The sequence below is a fragment of the Hemiscyllium ocellatum genome, chromosome 14, assembly GCF_020745735.1.
Source record: "Hemiscyllium ocellatum isolate sHemOce1 chromosome 14, sHemOce1.pat.X.cur, whole genome shotgun sequence".
Taxonomy (NCBI): Eukaryota; Metazoa; Chordata; class Chondrichthyes; order Orectolobiformes; family Hemiscylliidae; genus Hemiscyllium; species Hemiscyllium ocellatum.
The window spans coordinates 73,162,490-73,180,937 of NC_083414.1; the positions used below are offsets into that span (position 1 = coordinate 73,162,490).

The 18,448-nt window shown below is 42.4% G+C and overlaps 1 protein-coding gene across 1 annotated transcript in view; it reads left to right on the forward strand.

Moving 5' to 3' along the window:
* ift122 (intraflagellar transport 122 homolog (Chlamydomonas)) overlaps positions 1–18,448 on the forward strand; it is a 136,539-nt gene that overhangs the window by 92,421 nt on the left and 25,670 nt on the right. The window contains exons 17-22 of the mRNA XM_060835790.1: positions 884–1,045; positions 4,240–4,406; positions 8,697–8,868; positions 10,083–10,185; positions 11,055–11,195; positions 14,891–14,988. Of these exons, the coding sequence (XP_060691773.1) occupies positions 884–1,045; positions 4,240–4,406; positions 8,697–8,868; positions 10,083–10,185; positions 11,055–11,195; positions 14,891–14,988 (843 nt within the window). The remainder of the gene's footprint in view (positions 1–883; positions 1,046–4,239; positions 4,407–8,696; positions 8,869–10,082; positions 10,186–11,054; positions 11,196–14,890; positions 14,989–18,448) is intronic.

Sequence of the window (18,448 nt, forward strand, 5' to 3'; positions counted from 1 at the left end):
AGGGGAAACAGGAGATGAGCTACTCATCATAGGATTCCCAACATCTGACTTACTGTTGTACTCACAGCATTTACATGGCTATTCCAATTCAATTTCTAGTCAGTTGGTATCCCCAGAATGTTAATAGTGGTGAATTCACCAATGATAATGCCATTGAATGGCAATGAGCAAAGGTTCAATCTCTCTGTCTGGAAATGGATGTTGCCTGGAACTTCCATGGCGCAACTATGAATTGCCACTTATTAGCCCAAACCTGGATATGACCAGATCTTACTGCATTCAAGCATGCCATTAATGTCAAGGTAAAGCAGCCAACTCATTGATGTTTGCCCCCATTTTAAGGTGTTTTGTTGGCCTGCCTTTGGAAAGTTTGCAACAATCCAGCTGATGACATTCAGAATTCATAATTTCTTACGCTAAGGAGCTGCATTTTGGATTATGTTGGCATTGTTCCATGAAAGGAGAAAGTGAGGACTGCAGATGCTGGAGATCAGAGCTGAAAACGTGTTGCTGGAAAAGCGCAGCAGGTCAGGCAGCATCCAAAGAGCAGGAGAATCGACGTTTCGGGTATAAGCCCTTCTTCAGGAATGAGCTCATTCCTCATTCCTGAAGAAGGGCTTATGCCCAAAATGTCGATTCTCCTGCTCTTTGGATGCTGCCTGACCTGCTGCGCTTTTCCAGCAACACATTTTCAGCATTGTTCCATGAAAGCCAGCTTTGAGAAACATGAAAAGCTTGGGGATCCTACTAAACCGGAGGAATCTCCAATCAGCCCAAATCTCTTCTGTTCCCTTTCAATTATACAATTAACTCAGTACAAAATGTTTTGAATAATTTCTATCTGTGTTTGAATTTATTACTCATTGAATTATTTCCTTAACAGGAGCGTAAGAAGCATGGTGAAAATGACAATGAGCTGTTCCTCGCAGACGTGCATGCCTACCAAGCCAAGTTCCATGAGGCAGCTAAGCTGTACAAGAAGACTGGAAATAATAGTCGTGCCTTAAATATGTATACTGATCTATGCATGTTTGATTATGCCAAGGTACTAGCTTGCTAATAATCTTTAGGATGGTTTTAAACTTCAGTTCTTGTAGTTTCAAGTTTTAACATGCACCAGCACATAGAGCATGGCTAGAGCAGTTTATTTGCTTACTTTGCACTTCTTTGAATGCAGCTCTAAATTTATGGCTGGCCTTTTTTATTTGTGCATTAGGATCTTGTCACCATCTCAGACATTCTTAAATGGCATAAACAAAAAAGCATTTAGCCTGCTTTCCAACCAAAACATATATATATTTTGAAAAGCCACATATCAAAAGCCCTAAAGGAGTAACTTAATTTTGATAGAAGCATAGTAATGCCAATGCTGGAGATCTGAAATAAAAACAGAGTCTTGGAGAACTTCAGTATGTCTGGCAGTTTGTGGAGAGAGGAACTGGATTAACATTTCGAGTCCAATATGACTCTTCTTTGGAAGGACAATAATGTAGGTCTCAAAATGTTAACTCTGTTTCTCTCCCCACAGATGCTGTTAGACCTGCTGAGTTTGTCCAGCACTTTCTGTTGTTGTACTTTGATTTTAATCTTCTCTGCTAAGTCAACATTCTGGTATGAATGCATGAGCAGTTTAAACAACTGGGAGCTGGAGAGGAGGAGGGTGGAGCTTGACATGACGTGCCATAATGCCAATCACTAACTTTGAACACCAGAGTGCATATTTTGGAACAGTGTGAAGCTAGCACCTTCCCTAGATGTGATACATTCCTGTACTCTGTTGTACAGGGCTGAGGCTTGGTAACTCCTAACAGGAAGTGAAATAAAATTTTGCATGTTTTATAGTCACTAAAAGCTTCATTATTAAACAACAATGAATTTGGGAAAAGTATGTTGATGATTCTGGTTCTAAATGGGCACCATGAGAAGCCTTGAGTTCAAGTCCTATTATAGTAAGTTATGAAATTTAATTCCACAAGATTGGCACCGAAAACAAAATGACCATGAAAGCTTCTGAATTGTTGTGACGACCCAGATGACTTGTCCATATTCTTCAGTGAAGGGAATTGATCCCTTTTCCGGTTCTACAGAACCATTTATACTACTTATTTAAATCATGATGATCTTAAGGCAACAAAAGAAAGTAATTGATATGACCTTGGCACTGTCATCAACGTCCCACCAAATCAAAAGGAAAAATATTAGCAAATTAAGTAATATAGAAAATACTGAAAAGTCAGCAGTGTGGCAGTATCTGTGGAAAGAGAAACAGAGTTAATGTTTCGAGTCCGGTATGACTTCTGAAGAATTAAAGGTGTTTGTTTAATATATTTTTGACAGAGTCCAAGAAGGGCAATAGAGCAAATGGCGTAGAAGCCCAGTGCAAAAGACATAGGGGGTTGTTAATAGTGAAGAAAGAAAAGAGATGTGAAATGTAGTCATAGAATTCCTACAGTGTGGAAACAGGCCCTTCGGGCCAACAAGTCCATACTAACCATCTGAAGCGTAACCCACCCAGACCCATTCCCCTACCCTATTATTTTACATTTCCCCTGACTAATGCACCTAACCTATATCCCTGAACACTGTGGACAATTTAGCATGGCCAATTCACCTAACCTGCATATCTTTGGACTGTGGGAGGAAACTGGAGCACCCGGAGAAACCCATGCAGACATGGGGAGAATGTGTAGTCGCCCGAGGCTGCAGTCTAGCCCGGGTTCCTGGCGCTGTGAGGCAGCTGTGCTAACCACTAGTTTGAATGAGTGTAAGTTAAGATGTGAAAGGAGGAAAGAATTGGCGGCATGGTGGCTCTGTGGTTAGCACTGCTGCCTCACAGCTCCAGGGTCCCAGGTTCAATTCCAGCCTTGGGTGACTATCTGTGTGGAGTTTGCACATTCTCCCACAGTCCAAAGCTGTGCAGGTCAGGTGAATTGGCCATGCTAAATTGCTCATAGTCAGAGGCAAATGGGTCTGGGTGGGTTACTCTTTGGAAGGTCAGTGTGGACTTGTTGGGCCGAAGGGCCAGTTTCCACGCTGTAGGGGATCTAATCTAATTTTTAAAAATTAATAAGTGTAAAGTAAACACGTTGCAAACAAGTCAAGATTGTGGAGTTGGTGGTAAAGAATCTAAGAACAATGGAGAACAGGCATAATGTGGCTAGTTTCTGAAGTTATTGAATTCAATATTGAAACTTCAGGGCTAAAAATGCCTCAGTGGAAAATTAAATGTTGTTCCTTGAGCTTGCATTGTGCTTCATTGAAACATTGCAGCAGGACCAGGACGGAAATGTTAGCATGAGAGTAAGGTGGTTTATTGGAATAGAAAACAACTGGGAGGACAGGATTATTCTTACAGACAGAGTGGGGGTACTCTGTAAAAGTAGTCATCCAGTCTGTATTTGATCTCGCCAATGTGAAGGAGACTATGTTGTGAATAGCAAATACATTGGACTAGCTTGGAAGAAGTACAAGCAAAATGCTGCTTCACCTGGGTTTGAGGTCTTGGACGGTGAGGAGGGAGGAGGTGAAATGTTCCACCTTATATGAGTACATGGGACGATGCCATTGGGAGCATGAAGTGTTCAGAGTGATGGAGAAGTGGACCAAAGAACAGTCCATGTGAAATGCTTACAGTAGAGGGGAGGGGAAGATATATTTAATGGTAGCATCCTGCTGGAGGTGGTGGAAGTGGTGGAGGATGATCCTTTGAACGCAGAGACTTGTGAGGTCGAAAGTAAGGCTGACACAGATCCTATTATTGTTCTAGCAAGGAGGGGAAGGGGTGATGGTGGAAGTACTTGAATCCCTAGTTGAGGAAAAAGACACTGATATCGGAGGCAGCCCGGTGGAAGTGGCATCTTTGAGTCAAATGCGACAGAGATGAGGAAAATGAAATGGAATCCTTAGAGGAAGCAGGGAGTGAGGAGGTGTAATCAAAATAACTTTGGGTGTTAGTGGGCTTATATTGGATATCGTTGGGATGTCCTCTACACTCAAATAGAAACAGTGAAGTCAAGGAAGAGAAACAAAATGTCAGAGATGGACCAGAAGTAGGTGCAATTAAGTAATTTAGATCAAATTAATAGCTTGTTAAAGGAAGCCACATTATTTTACACAAGAACCTCCTTGTCTGGTTGGAGTTAAAAATGTATTGTATATGAATGGTTTACATTTAACTTATCTTTTCCAGATCTTTATCAGAGGAAATATTAATGATCCATTTTATCGTAATTTCCTCAGGATTTCCTTGGCTCAGGCGATCCCAAGGATACAAAGATGTTGATTACTAAACAAGCAGACTGGGCCAGGAATATCAATGAACCAAAAGCAGCTGCAGAAATGTACCTGTCTGCAGGGGAGCATCTAAAAGCAATTGAGATCATCGGGGACCATGGTTGGGTTGATATGTAAGTCTGTGACATGGATTTAAATAGCCATTTGTGTACTTGAAAGTAAAAGAAAGAGATTGCTGGATTCCTTCTGTTTTCCTTCCTTAAAATGCAACTACATAATATTGGCAATGTTACAGCATACACTACTTTTATATTCCCGGCTGGTGTAATTATTGGACAAATCAGATCCCCGGCAGAGACCTGGCTTGATGGATCATATTGGTTTAGTTTTAGCGGTGGTCACATGCTGACACATTGGTATAGATGTAGATGCTATAGATTTCGCTTTAACAATAAAACAGAACTTTATTACAAAAAGAATGAAATTAAATTAGAATAATCCCAACAATCTGCTCATAATACAAATTCAAAGATCTTGAACCCATATAGGCCCACAGTTCACAAGTTCAAGTTCTAAATTAGGGTTAGGTGAATATTGATGGAATTAGACAGGAGCTGACAGGGGTTGATTGGAGTAGTTTATTTGCAGGCAAAGGGACTTCTGGCAAGTGGGAGGACTTTAAAAGTGAGATAGCTAGAGTTCAAGGTCTATATGTTCCTGTGAGGGTGAAGGATAATGTTGGTAGGAATAGAGAACCCTGGATGATAAGTGAAATTGAGGCTTTGACCAGAAAAAAGGAGGCAGTGTGGCTCAGGTACAGGCAGCTGGGATCAAGGGAATCCCTGGAGCTATACAGGGAATACAGGAGTTTACTGAAGAAGGAAATCAGGAGGGCAAAAAGGGAGCATGAGATAGCCTTGGCTGAGAATATTAGGGTGAATTCAAAGAGGTACTTTCAGTATATTAAAGGAAAAAAAAATTGGAGAGAAAATAGGGCCTGTTCAGGGACTAAAGTGGACATGTATGTGTTGAACCGCACAAGATGGGCGAGGTTCTCAATGAATATTTGTTCTCTGCGTGGAGAGATGGAGAAAGACATGAAGTTTTGGATATTTGGGGTAGTTAGTGGTGATATCTTGGTGACAGTCCATATCACAGTGAGGAAGTGTGGGATGTATTAAAATATATGACGGTGGATAAATCTTCTGGTCCTGACCAGAGATATTCAAGAACGCTGCAAGAGGCTAGTGAAGAAATTAGAGAAGAACTGACTGATATTTTTGAATCATCATTAGCCGTGAGTGAGGTCTTGGAAAACTGGAGGGTAGCAAATGTTGTGTCGTTATTCAAGAAGGGCTGCAAAGAAACTATAGACCAGTAAGCCTAACATCTGTGATAGGTGAGTTACTTGAGAAGAAGCTGAGATAAAATAAACATGCATTTGGAAAGACAAGGTTTGATTAGGAGTAGTCAGCATGGCTTTGTGAATGGGCAATCATGCCTCACAAATTTATTAGAGTTCTTTGATGAAGTGACCAGGGATATTGATCAGAGCAGAGCATAATTTAAATGGATTTCAGTAAGGCCTTTGATAAGATTCCACATGGTAGGCTACTCTGGATGGTTAGATGGCATGGAATTCAGGGGGAGTTGGCAAATTGGATACACAATTGGCTTGATAGTAGGAAGCAGAGGGTAATAGTGGAAGGATGCTTTTGGACTGGATGCCTGTGACTAGTGGAGTGCCTCAGGGTCAGTGCTGGGCCCATTACTGTTTGTTATCTATATCAATGATTTGGATGAGAATGTGCAAGGTATGATTAGTAAGTTTGCTGATGACACTAAAATAGGCAGTATCGTGGATGGTGAGGAAGGTTAAAAGAAATTGCAGCAGAACCTTGACCAGCTGGGGAAGTGGGATGAGAAATGGCAAATGGAATTTGTTATAGATAAGTGTGAGGTCTTGCATTTTGGAAAGTCAAATCAATATAGGCTGGCACAGTGGCTCAGTGGTTAGCACTGTTGTTTCACAGCGCCAGGGAGCTGGGTTCATTTCCAGCTTCAGGCGACTGTATATGTGGAGTTTGCACATTCTCCCTCTGCGTGGGTTTCCTCCGGGTGCTCCGGTTTCCTCTCACAGTCCAAAGATGTGCAGGTCAGGTGAATTGGCCATGTTAAATTGCCTGTAATGTTGGATGCATTAGTCAGAGGAAAGTGGGTCTGGGTGGGTTACTCTTTGGAGGGTTGGTGTTGGCCGAAGGGCCTGTTTCCACACTGTAAGGAATCTAATTTAAGATAGGAGTTTCATGGTGAATGGTAGGGCCTTAAGGAGTGTAATGCAACAGATGGATCTTGGAGTTTAGGTTCACACTTCTCTGAAAGTGGAGTCACAGATAGAAGGCTTTTGGCACACTGGCCTTCATCAGTCAGGGCAGTCAGTATAGAAGTCGGGACGTTATGTTGCATAGGGTGCTAGTGAGGCCGCACTTGGGAGTATTGTGTTCAGCTTTGGTCACCTTGTTATAGGAAGGATGTAATTAAACTGGAAAAAGTGCAGAAGAGATTCACAAGGGTGTTGCTTAGACTCAATGATCTGAGTTGTAGGGAGAGGACTGTTTTGTAGGGAGAGGACAAGCTAGGACTGTTTTCTTCAGAGCGTAGGAGACTGAGGGTGGATATTTTAGAGGTGTTTAAGATCATGAGACGCAGGGATAGGGTGAATGCACTGTCTTTTTCTCACAGTTGGGATTTCGATGACTAGAAGGCATCAGTTTAAGGTTAGAGGGGAAAAAATAAAAGGGAAACTGAGGGGCAACATTTTTATACAGAGGGTAGCATGCATATGGAATGAGCTGCCGTAGAAATGGTTGAGGTGAGTACATTAACAACATTTAAAAGGTATTTGGACAAATACATGGATAGGAAAGGTTTAGAAGGATATGGACATGGAGGTCCTGGGCCTCCTTCACCGCCGCTCCCTCACCACCCAACGCCTGGAGGAAGAACGCCTCATCTTCCGCCTCGGAACACTTCAACCCCAGGGCACCAATGTGGACTTCAACAGTTTCCTCATTTCCACTTCCCCCATCTCACCCCAGTCCCAAACTTCCAGCTCAGCATTGTCCCCATGACCTGTCCTACCTGCCTATCTTCTTTTCCGCCTATCCACTCCACCCTCCTCCCTGACCTATCACCTTCATCCCCTCCCCCACTCACCTATTGTACTCTGTTACATTCTCCCCACCCCCACCCTCCTCTCATTTATCTCTCCTGCCTGTATTCCTGATGAAGGGCTTTTGCCTGAAATGTTGATTTTACTGCTCCTCAGATGCTGCCTGAACCGCTGTGTTTTTCAGCACCACTAATCCAGAATCTGGTTTCCAGCATCTGCAGTCGTTGTTTTTACCTTTTTTACTTAGAAGGATATGGGCTAAGTGCAGGGAAATAGGGTTAGCATGGACCAGTTTGGGCTAAAGGGCCTGTCTCCATGCTATAGACTATATGACTCTGAATATAATCCCATTAACCCTAACATGCTCCTTTATAAATTGAAAAGAAACAAAGCAGCGATTGTGTAGAAAAGCCACTGGTAAGTTCCCAAAATGTCACCTGTAGTTCAGTCCCCAAATCACCACTTATATAATACTTAAACCATTACCCCTATATTTAACACCTTGGTTTAGTCACTTGGTGCTTCAATTATTAAACTAGAAGCTTGAAAGCTTCCTCCTGGAGCTATCAAATACCAGAGCTTCAAGGTACTTAGCTTAAATAAGTTGGTGGGACGGCTGGTTTGCCATTTTGTGATGTTAACCATGTGGATTCAGTTTCCACATTGGTTAGGACTACTATGAAAGAGCCTCCTTCTCAGCCTCTGTGGTGATCCTCGAGTTAATCCCCCACCAATCATCTCTCTAATGAGAGGGCAGTCATGTGATCTGATAGGACTACAGCAACTTTACTATGTTCTATTAAAACCTTAATTCACTGGTCCATTGTATTCCAGTAATGTATTCAGTCACTGGTGCTACCCTTTCCATTAATAGCGTGTAAATGCAATTGTATGAACAATCTGTTATTGACCTAGGTACTAGAAGTGCCAAAGACGCATCCTTGTTAATTGACTTTGTAAAGTCTATCTCACTAATACCTGAGGATGTGCACCAAAACTGACTTTGACCACCAATTAATACAGACACATCCCCTGATTAAACCACCAACCAATACAGATACACCCACTGACTAAGCCATCAGCCAATGCAGACACACACACTGACCAAAAAAAACCAACACAGACATATGCTGATCAAAGCACAAATCATCACCAAATTGCACACTAACCTAAGCATGAAACAATACGAAGAATGGATCAAATCATGAAAGAAAGTATACATTTCTGTTTCTATATTTGCAACAAAACTCTATTGAACTGTTAATGAGCAGCTTTTGTTTTCCTTATACAGGTTAATTGATGTAGCTCGCAAATTAGACAAGGCTGAGCGGGAACCCCTATCAAGGTGTGCCTATTTTTTAAAGAAGCTTCAGCATCCTGGATACGCAGCAGAGACATATATGAAAATGGGAGACCTTGAGGCCCAGGTCCTGCTGCATGTGGAGACCAGGCACTGGGAAGAGGTGAGGATGTTTGTCATCTGCTCTTACTGAGAAGTAATGGTTTGAAAAAGCGCAACCTTGACATAATAGCAACCCCAGGACAGGTTTATGTACCATAGATGGTTATAGATGTTATAACTTGCCAGATATTTATAGAACTAGCAAGTAATAAATATGATCACTGTCTACAGAAAGCTCAGCACTGGGTTTGTATGTAGTGAAGAGAGATAACAGCATTCGCAAAATATTAGGAATTATGTAGTATTAAAAAAATTGAAAAGTTGTGAAAGCATCGGTGCAGACTTGTACTAGTTCTGCAAGTTTGTGACCCATAAAGTGAAACTGTCCATAGGTTTGGTCTGCATCAGGCAGTTGGTGCAAGGAATTGAAATATCACCTAAATGTCATTCCAATGCCTAAGTTCAGGAACTTTGGGGAAAATATTATTCTGGTCATATGATGTAGCAACATTGTAAATGTGTTTCAGAAAGATTTACTCTGTTCAGTATTTCTAGTGAAATCATAAGCATGTTTAGATTAGATTCCCTACAGTGTGCAAACAGCCCAACCAGTCCACACCACCCCTCTGAAGAGTAACCCACCCAGATCCACTTCCTGCTGACTAATGCACCTATCACTATGGGCAATTTAGCTTGGCCTATTCACCTGACCGGCACATCTTTGGACTATGGGAGGAAACCAGAGCACCCAGAGGAAACCCACGCAGACACTGGGAGAATGTGCAAGCTCCACACAGACAGTCACCCGAGGCTGGAATCGAACCTGGGACCCTGGTGCTGTGAGACAGCAGTGCTAACCACTGTACTGCCCTAAAGAAATAAATATTCACAGGAACGCTTCATAGGCTCACTTACAGTGTAGCTCCTGATCGTTTTCCCCAGGGCAATGTTTTCCATATTTTTGGCACACTGACTGAGTTCTCCACCTTTTGTTTATTTTGCTCAGTATCTAGGCAGGTCAGGTGCAATGACTGGTGTCAGAATTTGTTCCATCCATTAACTGGGGGCAATTTATGTCTGTGCTATAGTTCTGTTTACACCCTATCTCAGAATCCTCCTTGCTTATTTATCCTCATTCCTTTCCCATTTACACCAAGCGACTAATTGGGTTGGCGTCTGTGACGGACAACGTCTGATTAGCAACCTTGTGTGTACTGTTGAACCACGTAGTGCTCATGTTCCGTTTGGTGTGAACTTTTGTTTATTTCTGTTCAGGCCTTTGCTTTGGTGGCTCGGCACCCAGAATTCAAAGACACTGTGTATGTGCCATATGCACAGTGGCTAGCAGAAAATGATCAATTTGAAGAGGCCCAAAAAGGTGAGAATTTGTTAAACTTGGTGACGTATTGTCAGGGCTCACTCATGTTAGGCAAGAGAAGTGATTTTACCCAAATCTGGAATTGTTGAAGCTGTCTTTTCTCTTGTGACTAAAATAACAGTTTGTGAGCACATTTTTTGATTTGCCATGTAAGTTTGTAAGTGGGAAATTGTTATTTTGCTTACCAGAGAAATGACATGTAAAAGAAAGTGCAGCTTCGAGTCATTGGCTGTGTTTTAACATTGGCTGTAAAGTATCTTAACTATACTTTTGCTATCCAATGCTCCTGACTAAAATTAGGGAGTGACATTATAGTCTCATGTCCCACAAACCTAGAGATTTTCCTTTCAGTCATATGGGGGTGGAAATTCCACTCACTCAGGCATGTATTGCAAGTTTCTTCCTTCTTTTGTTCACTTCTTAAAATGTAGATGAAGTCAGGGTCACCCCCGTAAATAATGGCAAGGAGTGGAAGTGCCTGTTGTGGGAGTTGCTATATCCCTGGTTTGGTTGAACTCTCATTGTACCCGAGATTGGTACGCTGAGAGACAGAGACAAAAAAAAATCATCATTCAAATAGCTGCAAGAAGGCTTCCATGGGTGGAAAAAAAATAAGTAAACCAGGCCGAGGTTGAACCTTTCCCACCCAATTATATGGAGGTATCAAACTCTAATATATATTTGCCGGATACATACCTCTGGAATCATTGCTGCCCTGCTGGGCCAGTCCTAATGTGGTACCAAGAATACCGATCAGTTTCCTGCAGCCTGACAATTTTCAGGACAGTAATGAACAGCTTGTTACTTACATATACATTTATGAAAGATTGCTAAAGGTTTGATTTGGATTCCTTTGTTCCTATTTCCAGCATTTCACAAGGCTGGGCGGCAAGATGAGGCAGTCAAGGTTCTGGAGCAACTGACTCACAATGCGGTTCTGGAAAGTCGTTTCAATGATGCTGCCTATTATTATTGGATGTTGTCTATGCAATGTCTGGACATAGCTCGAGGTAAGGCTAGTATTTTTATTGGGTATTGTGTATAAAGTGCCTGGATAGCAGTGCTCCATGCTCTATGACGCAGCAGTTCGTCCCTGGTTTCAGTGCGTGTACACTGCAGAATTGTATGCATTGAGGTTTATGGTGAAAGGGAAAAGATTTAAAAGGGACCTATGGGGCAACTTTTTCAGGCAGAGGTTGGTGTGTGTATGGAATGAGCTGTCAGAGGAAGTGGTGCAGGCTGGTACACTTACAACATTTAAAAGGCGTCTGGATGGGTATATGAGTAGGAAGGGTTTAGAGAGATATGGGCCAAGTGTTGGCAAATGTCGGGGGGGTGATGGATTTTCAGGGGAACGTAACTCGAACAGCTAAGTTTCTGGTATGTCGGATTCCAAGGGATAAATTGTGTTATGGGATTCTCTAATCCGAGGTACAGACAGACATTTCGGTAGCCAGCAGCGAAAAAGCAGAACGCTGTGTTGCTTCCCTGGTGCCAGGATCAAGGATGTCTCAGAGAGGGTGCAGAATGTTCTCAAGGGGGAAGAGGGGCCAGCAAGAGGTCATTGTCCACATTGGAACCAACAATATAGGAAGGGAAAAGGTTGAGATTCTGAAGGGAGATTATAGAGAGTTAGGCAGGAATTTAAAAAAGAGGTCCTCAAGGGTAGTAGTATCTGGATTATTTTCTCCCCACCCCCCCCCCTCCTCTAGCTTATCTCTCCACGCTTCAGGCTCTCTGCCTTTATTCCTGATGAAGGGCTTTTGCCTGAAACGTCGATTTCACTGCTCCTTGGATGCTGCCTGAACTGCTGTGGTCTTCCAGCACATCTTATCCAGTATCTGGATTACTCCTGGTGCTACGAGCTAGTGAGGGCAGGAATAGGAGGATAGAGCAGATGAATGCATGGCTGAGGAGCTGGTGTATGGGAGAAGGATTCACATTTTTGAATCACTGGAATTTCTTTTGGGTTAGAAGTGACTTGAACAAGAAGGATGATTGCACCTAAATTGGAAGGGGACAAATATACTGGCAGAGACATTTGCTAGAGCTGCTCGGGATGATTTAAAACTGGTAAAGGTTTTGGGGGGGGTGGGGGGGTGCAGAGTAGGTAGGGCCCAGGGAGATAGTGAGGAAAGAGATCAATCTGAGACTGGTGCAGTTGAGAACAGAAGCAAGTCAAACAGTCAGGCCAGGCAGGGACAAGGTAGGACTAATAAATTAAACTGCATTTATTTCGACAGGGAAGGCAGATGAACTCCGGGCATGGTTAGGAACATGGGACTGGGATATCATAGAAATGACAGAAACATTGCTCACAGATGGGCAGGACTGGCAGCTTAATGTTCCAGGATACAAATGCTACAGGAAGGATAGAAAGGGAGGCAAGAGAGGAGGGGGAGTGGCAGTTTTGATAAGGGATGGCATTACAGCTGTGCTGAGGGAGGATATTCCTGGGAATACATCCAGGGAAGTTATTTGGGTGAAACTGAGAAATAAGAAAGGGAAAATCACCTTATTGGGATTGTATTATAGACCTCCTAATAATCAAAGGGAAATTGAGAAACAAACTTGTAAGGAGATCTCAGCTATCTGTTAAGAATAATAGGGTGGTTATGGTAGGAGATTTTAACTTTCCAAACATCGACTGGGACAGCCATAGTGTTAAGGGTTAGATGGAGAGAAATTTGTTAAGTATGTGATTCAGGATGTGCATGTACCTACTAGAAAAGGTGCAAAACTTAAACTACTCTTGGGAAATAAGGCATGGCAGGACCATAATTCTATTAGATTTAAAATAGTGGTGGAAAATGATAGACCAGTTCTAAAAATGGAAATTCTACATTGGAGAAAGGCCAATTTTGACGTTATTAGGCAAGAACTTTCAAAAGCTGATTGGGGCAAATGTTCACAGGTAAAGAGATGGCTGGAAAATGGGAAGCTCTTCAGAATGAGATAACGAGAGTCCAGAGAAAGTATATTCCCGTTAGGGTGAAAGGAAAGGCTGGTAGGTATAGAGAATGCTAAATGACTCAAAAAATTGAGGGTTTGGATAAGAAAAAGAAGGAAGTATATGTAAGGTACAGTCAGCATAGATCAAGTGAATCCTTAGAGTATAAAGGCAGTGGGAGTAGACTTAAGAGGGAAATAAGGAGGGCAAAAAGGGGACATGAGATAGCTTTGACAATTAGAATTGAGGAGAATCCAAAGGGTTTTTACAAATACACTAAGGACAAAAGGGTAACTAGGGAGAGAATAGGGCCCCTCAAAGATCAGCAAGGCGGCCTTTGTGTGGAGCAGAAAATGAGGGAGATATTAAGCTAGTATTTTGCATCAGTAAAGTTACTGTGGCAAAGGATATGGAAGGTATAGACTGTAGGGAAATAGATGGTGACACCTTCCAAAATATCCATATTACAAAAGAGGAAGTGCTGGATGTCTTGAAACGCATCAAGGTGGATAAATCCCCAGGATCTGATCAGGTATGGGAATCTAAGGAAGTGTTTGCTGGGCCTCTTGCTGAGATATTTGTATCATCGATAGTCACAGGTGAAGTGCTGGAAGAATGGAGCTTGGCTAACGTGGTGCCACTGTTTAAGAAGGGCGGTAAAGACAAGCCAGGGAACTATAGACCAGTGAGCCTGACGTCAGTGATGGGCAAGTTATTGGAGGGAATCCTGAGGGACCGGATGTACATGTATTTCCAGGGTTGGAGAATATAAGCTTTAGGGAGAGACTGAACGGGGCTTGGACTGTTTTCCCTGGACCTTCTAGAGGTTTACAAAATTATGAGGGGTATAGATAGGATAAATAGACAAAGTCTTTTCCAGAACTATAGGGCATAGGTTTAGGGTGAGAGGGGAAAGATATAAAAGAGACCTAAGGGGCAATATTTTCAGGCAGAGGGTGGTATGTGTATGGAATGAGCTGCCAGAGGAAGTGGTGGAGGCTGGCACAATTGCAACATTTAAGAGGCCTCTGGATGGGTATCTGGATAGGAAGGGTTTGGAGGGATATGGTCTGGGTGCTGGCAAGTGGGACTAGATTGGATTGGGATATCTGGTCGGCATGGATGGGTTGGACCGAAGAGTCTGTTTCCATGCTGTACAACTCCATGACTATGACTAAATGGAACTGGTTTAGGTTGGGATACCTGGTCGGCATGGACGAGTTTGACCGAAGGGTCTGTTTCCGTGCTGTACATCTCTGTGACCCTGACTTGCACTCCATTTTGTGCAACTTGCATTGATGACACCATCAAATAGTTTAGGGGCTGCCCTATCACTTGCTCACCAGCTCTGTTCCTGACATTTTCCTTTCTTTTGTTATCAATTTTTTTTTGTGGCTGCACTGTTACATTTTATTTCAAATCCTTGAAATGCTTTGAGTTTGTGTAAGTATTCATTGAGGGCTGATCCCAGGGGAACGTTTTCCAACCTTTGTGAAAACAACTCAATGCATTAGCCCTCCAGCCTCACTACTGGGCTCAGAGTATTTATCACATGTTAAGTTGATTTGAGTATTAATTAGATACAGTACATGTCTAGGAAGCCTGATAAGGAATTGCATGAAATAGAGGCGAGTGTGTTTGACTAACTGGACTCTTATTGATGTAAATTTTAAGAATGGAATCTGTCTGAAATTTAGTTTGTTCTTATTTACTTTGGCATGATAAAGTTCAACAGCTTTTGCATGTGTTTAACAGAAAAGACAGAGAAGCAACTGGAGATGCTTAAAATGTTTCACCATTTCCAGCACCTGGCAGAACTTTACCATGCATACCACTCAATCCAGAGATACACGGTGAGAAACTGCTCAGATTGCCTTCCAAAAACAATCATCTTTCTGAAATGTGCCAAGATTTAGGATTTAGTTTGTGGATTGCTTGCTATATGAGCAAGTCTTATCAGGCAGATAGTTTGTTTTTTTTTAGGATGAGCAAAAGAACATCCTTAAATCTCATTAAAGGAGATTTACTATATTTGATTTACTATATTTGATTCCTTCACATACAGTAAATCAGAATGTGGCTTTGGAATTGGCTTCACCTCACCAGGTTGTCTTTCTGTGGCTTCTCAGACAGTAAGAAGGAAGAAGATGGCAACATGTAAGATCCAAAACACACAAGGGGCCTTGCTACCTTTTAATTTGATATTGCACACTTAAGGTTCTCTTTTAATTAAGGTAGACAAAGGGAGGAACCAACTTTGAACAATTGTTACCAGTACCAGTAGTGTACTGGACAAACTAATAGGGCTAACTAAAAGCAAAATTCTAAGGATGTTGGAAATATAAAACAGAAAATGCTGGAGAAAATTGGCAGATTTGGTAGATCTGTGAAGACAAAAACAGAGGTAATGTTTTGAGTCCAATATGCCTCTGAAGAATAGGCACGCCTGACTTGAAACATTCATGCTATTTCCTTCTCCACAGATGCTGCCAGATCAAATGGGAATAAAGGCTATCAAGCTGGTATAAATACATGATTTAGACTTGAGTTTAAGAGAGTTGAACAGTAAGTTAGCAGATGATATGAAAATTGGTGGAGTGGTAAATAGCGAGGAGCATGTAGGTAGGCTGGTCAGATGGGTTGATCAGTGGCAAATGAATAAGTGTGAAGTGAGGCACTTGGGCAGAACAAACAAGGTGATCACCCTTCATCATCCTAGAGGTAAAACGAAGGGCGATCCATTCAATGTGGGAATTGGTAGATTGGAAGGTGAAGACAAGGGGAATCCTATTTTGGTTGTAGAAGGGAGGGAATGGTGGTAAAGCAGGAAACAGGACAGAAGCAGTTGAGAGCCCTTACAATAGTGGTAGAGGCCAGGAGATCTGCAATTAAAGAAGAAGTAAATGTACAGAAGAGTTGGTACAGTAGGTTGCATCATTAAAACGGACCAGTGATGGGAGAATGGAATGGAGTCCTTGCAGTAAACAGACTGTGAGGAAATCTAAACCAGGTAGCTTGGAATGCTAGTCATTGCTGAAAAGCTTTAGTTGGCAGCATTCTGGTCTATAGTTTCCTGGCTTGTACTTACCACCTTTCTTAAACAGTGGCATCACGTTAGCCAACCTCCAGTCTTCCAACACCTCACCTGCGACTATCGATGATACAAATATCTCAGTTAGAGGCCCAGCAATCACTTCCCGAGCTTCCCACAGAGTTCTAGGGCACACCTGATCAGATCCTGGGGATTTATCCACCTTTATGCATTTCAAGACATCCAGCACTTCCTTCTCTGTAATATGGACATTTTGGAAGGTGTCACCATCTATTTCCCTACAGTCTATATCTTCCATATCCTTTGCCGCAGTAACTTTACTGATGCAAAATACTAGTTTAGTATCTTCCCCCATTTTCTGCGGCTCCACACAAAGGCCACCTTGCTGATCTTTTGAGGGGCCTTATTCTCTCCCTAGTTACCCTTTTGTCCTTAATGTATTTGTAAAAACCCTTTGGATTCTCCTCAATTCTAATTGTCAAAGCTATCTCATGTCCCCTTTTTGCCCTCCTGATTTCCCTCTTAAGTATACTCCCACTGCCTTTATACTCTTCTAAGGATTCATTCGATCTATGCTGACTGTACCTTACATATGCTTCCTTCTTTTTCTTAACTTAACCCTCAATTTCTTTAGTCATCCAGCATTCCCTCTATCTACCAGCCTTTCCTTTCACCCTAACAGGAATATACTTTTTCTGGATTCTTGTTATCTCATTTCTGAAGCCTTCCCATTTTCCAGCCGTCCCTTTACCTGTGAACATTTGCCCCCAATCAGCTTTTGAAAGTTCTTGCCTAATACCGTCAAAATTGATGGTGGGCAAGTTGTTGGAGGGAATCCTGAGGGACAGGATGTACATGTATTTGGAAAGGCAAGGACTGATTAGGGATAGTCAACATGGCTTTGTGCGTGGGAAATCATGTCTCACAAACTTGATTGAGTTTTTTGAAGAAGTAACAAGGAAGATTGATGGGGGCAGAGCAGTAGATGTGATCTATATGATCTTCAGTATGACTTCGACAAGGATCCCCGTGGGAGACTGATTAGCAAGGTTAGATCTCATGGAATACAGGGGGAACTAGCCATTTGGATACAGAACTGACTCAAACGTAGAAGACAGAGGGTGGTGGTGAAGGGTTGTACTTCAGATTGGAGGCCTGTGACAAGTGGAGTACCACAAGGATCAGTGCTGAGTCCTCTACTTTTTGTCATTTACATAAATGATTTGGATGTGAGCATGAGAGGTACAGTTGGTAAGTTTGCAGATGACACCAAAATTGGAGGTGTAGTGGACAGCAAAGAGGGTTACCTCAGATTGCAACAGGATCTGGACCAGATGGGCCAATGGGCTGAGAAGTGGCAGATGGAGTTTAATCAGATAAATGTGAGGTGCTGCATTTTGGGAAAGCAAACCTTAGCAGGACTTATACACTTAATGGTAAGATCCTAGGGAGTGTTGCTGAACAAAGAGACCTTGGAGTGCAGGTTCATAGCTCCTTGAAAGTGGAGTCGTCGGTAAATAGGATATGCTTTCTTTTGTTGGTCAGAGTATTGAGAACATGAGTTGGGAGGTCATGTTGCAGCTGTACAGGACACTGTAGGCCACGGTTGGAATATTGCATGCAATTCTCGTCTCCTTCCTATCAGAAAGATGTTGTGAAACTTGAAAGGGTTCAGAAAAGATTTACAAGGATGTTGCCAGGGTTGGAGGATCTGAGCTATAGGGAAGGGCTGAACAGGCTGGGGCTTTTTTCGCTGGAGCGTCAGAGGCTGAGGGGTGACCTTATAGAGATTTACAAAATTATGAGGGGCACGGATAGAATAAATGGACAAAGTCTTTTCCCTGGGGTCGGGGAGTCCAGAGCTAGAGGGCATAGGTTTAGGGTGAGAAGGGAAAGATACAAAAGAGATCTACAGGGCAACTTTTTCACACACAGAGTGGTACGTCTATGGATGAGCTGCCAGAGGAAGTGGTGGAGGCTGGTACAATTCCAACATTTAAGAGGCATTTGGATGGGTACATGAATAGAAAGGGTTTGGAGAGATATGGGCCAGGTGCTGGCAGGTGGGACTAGATTGGATTGGGGTATGTGATCGGCATGTGGACAGGTTTGACCGAAAGGTCTGTTACCATGCTGTACATCTCTATGACTCTATTCTGTTAGCTGACGGAATAAAACGTGAGTGCTTATTCTGCTTAAAACTAATATTCTGGACTGAATTGGACAATCTTAATGCCTTACATATCACTACCGCAATTTAC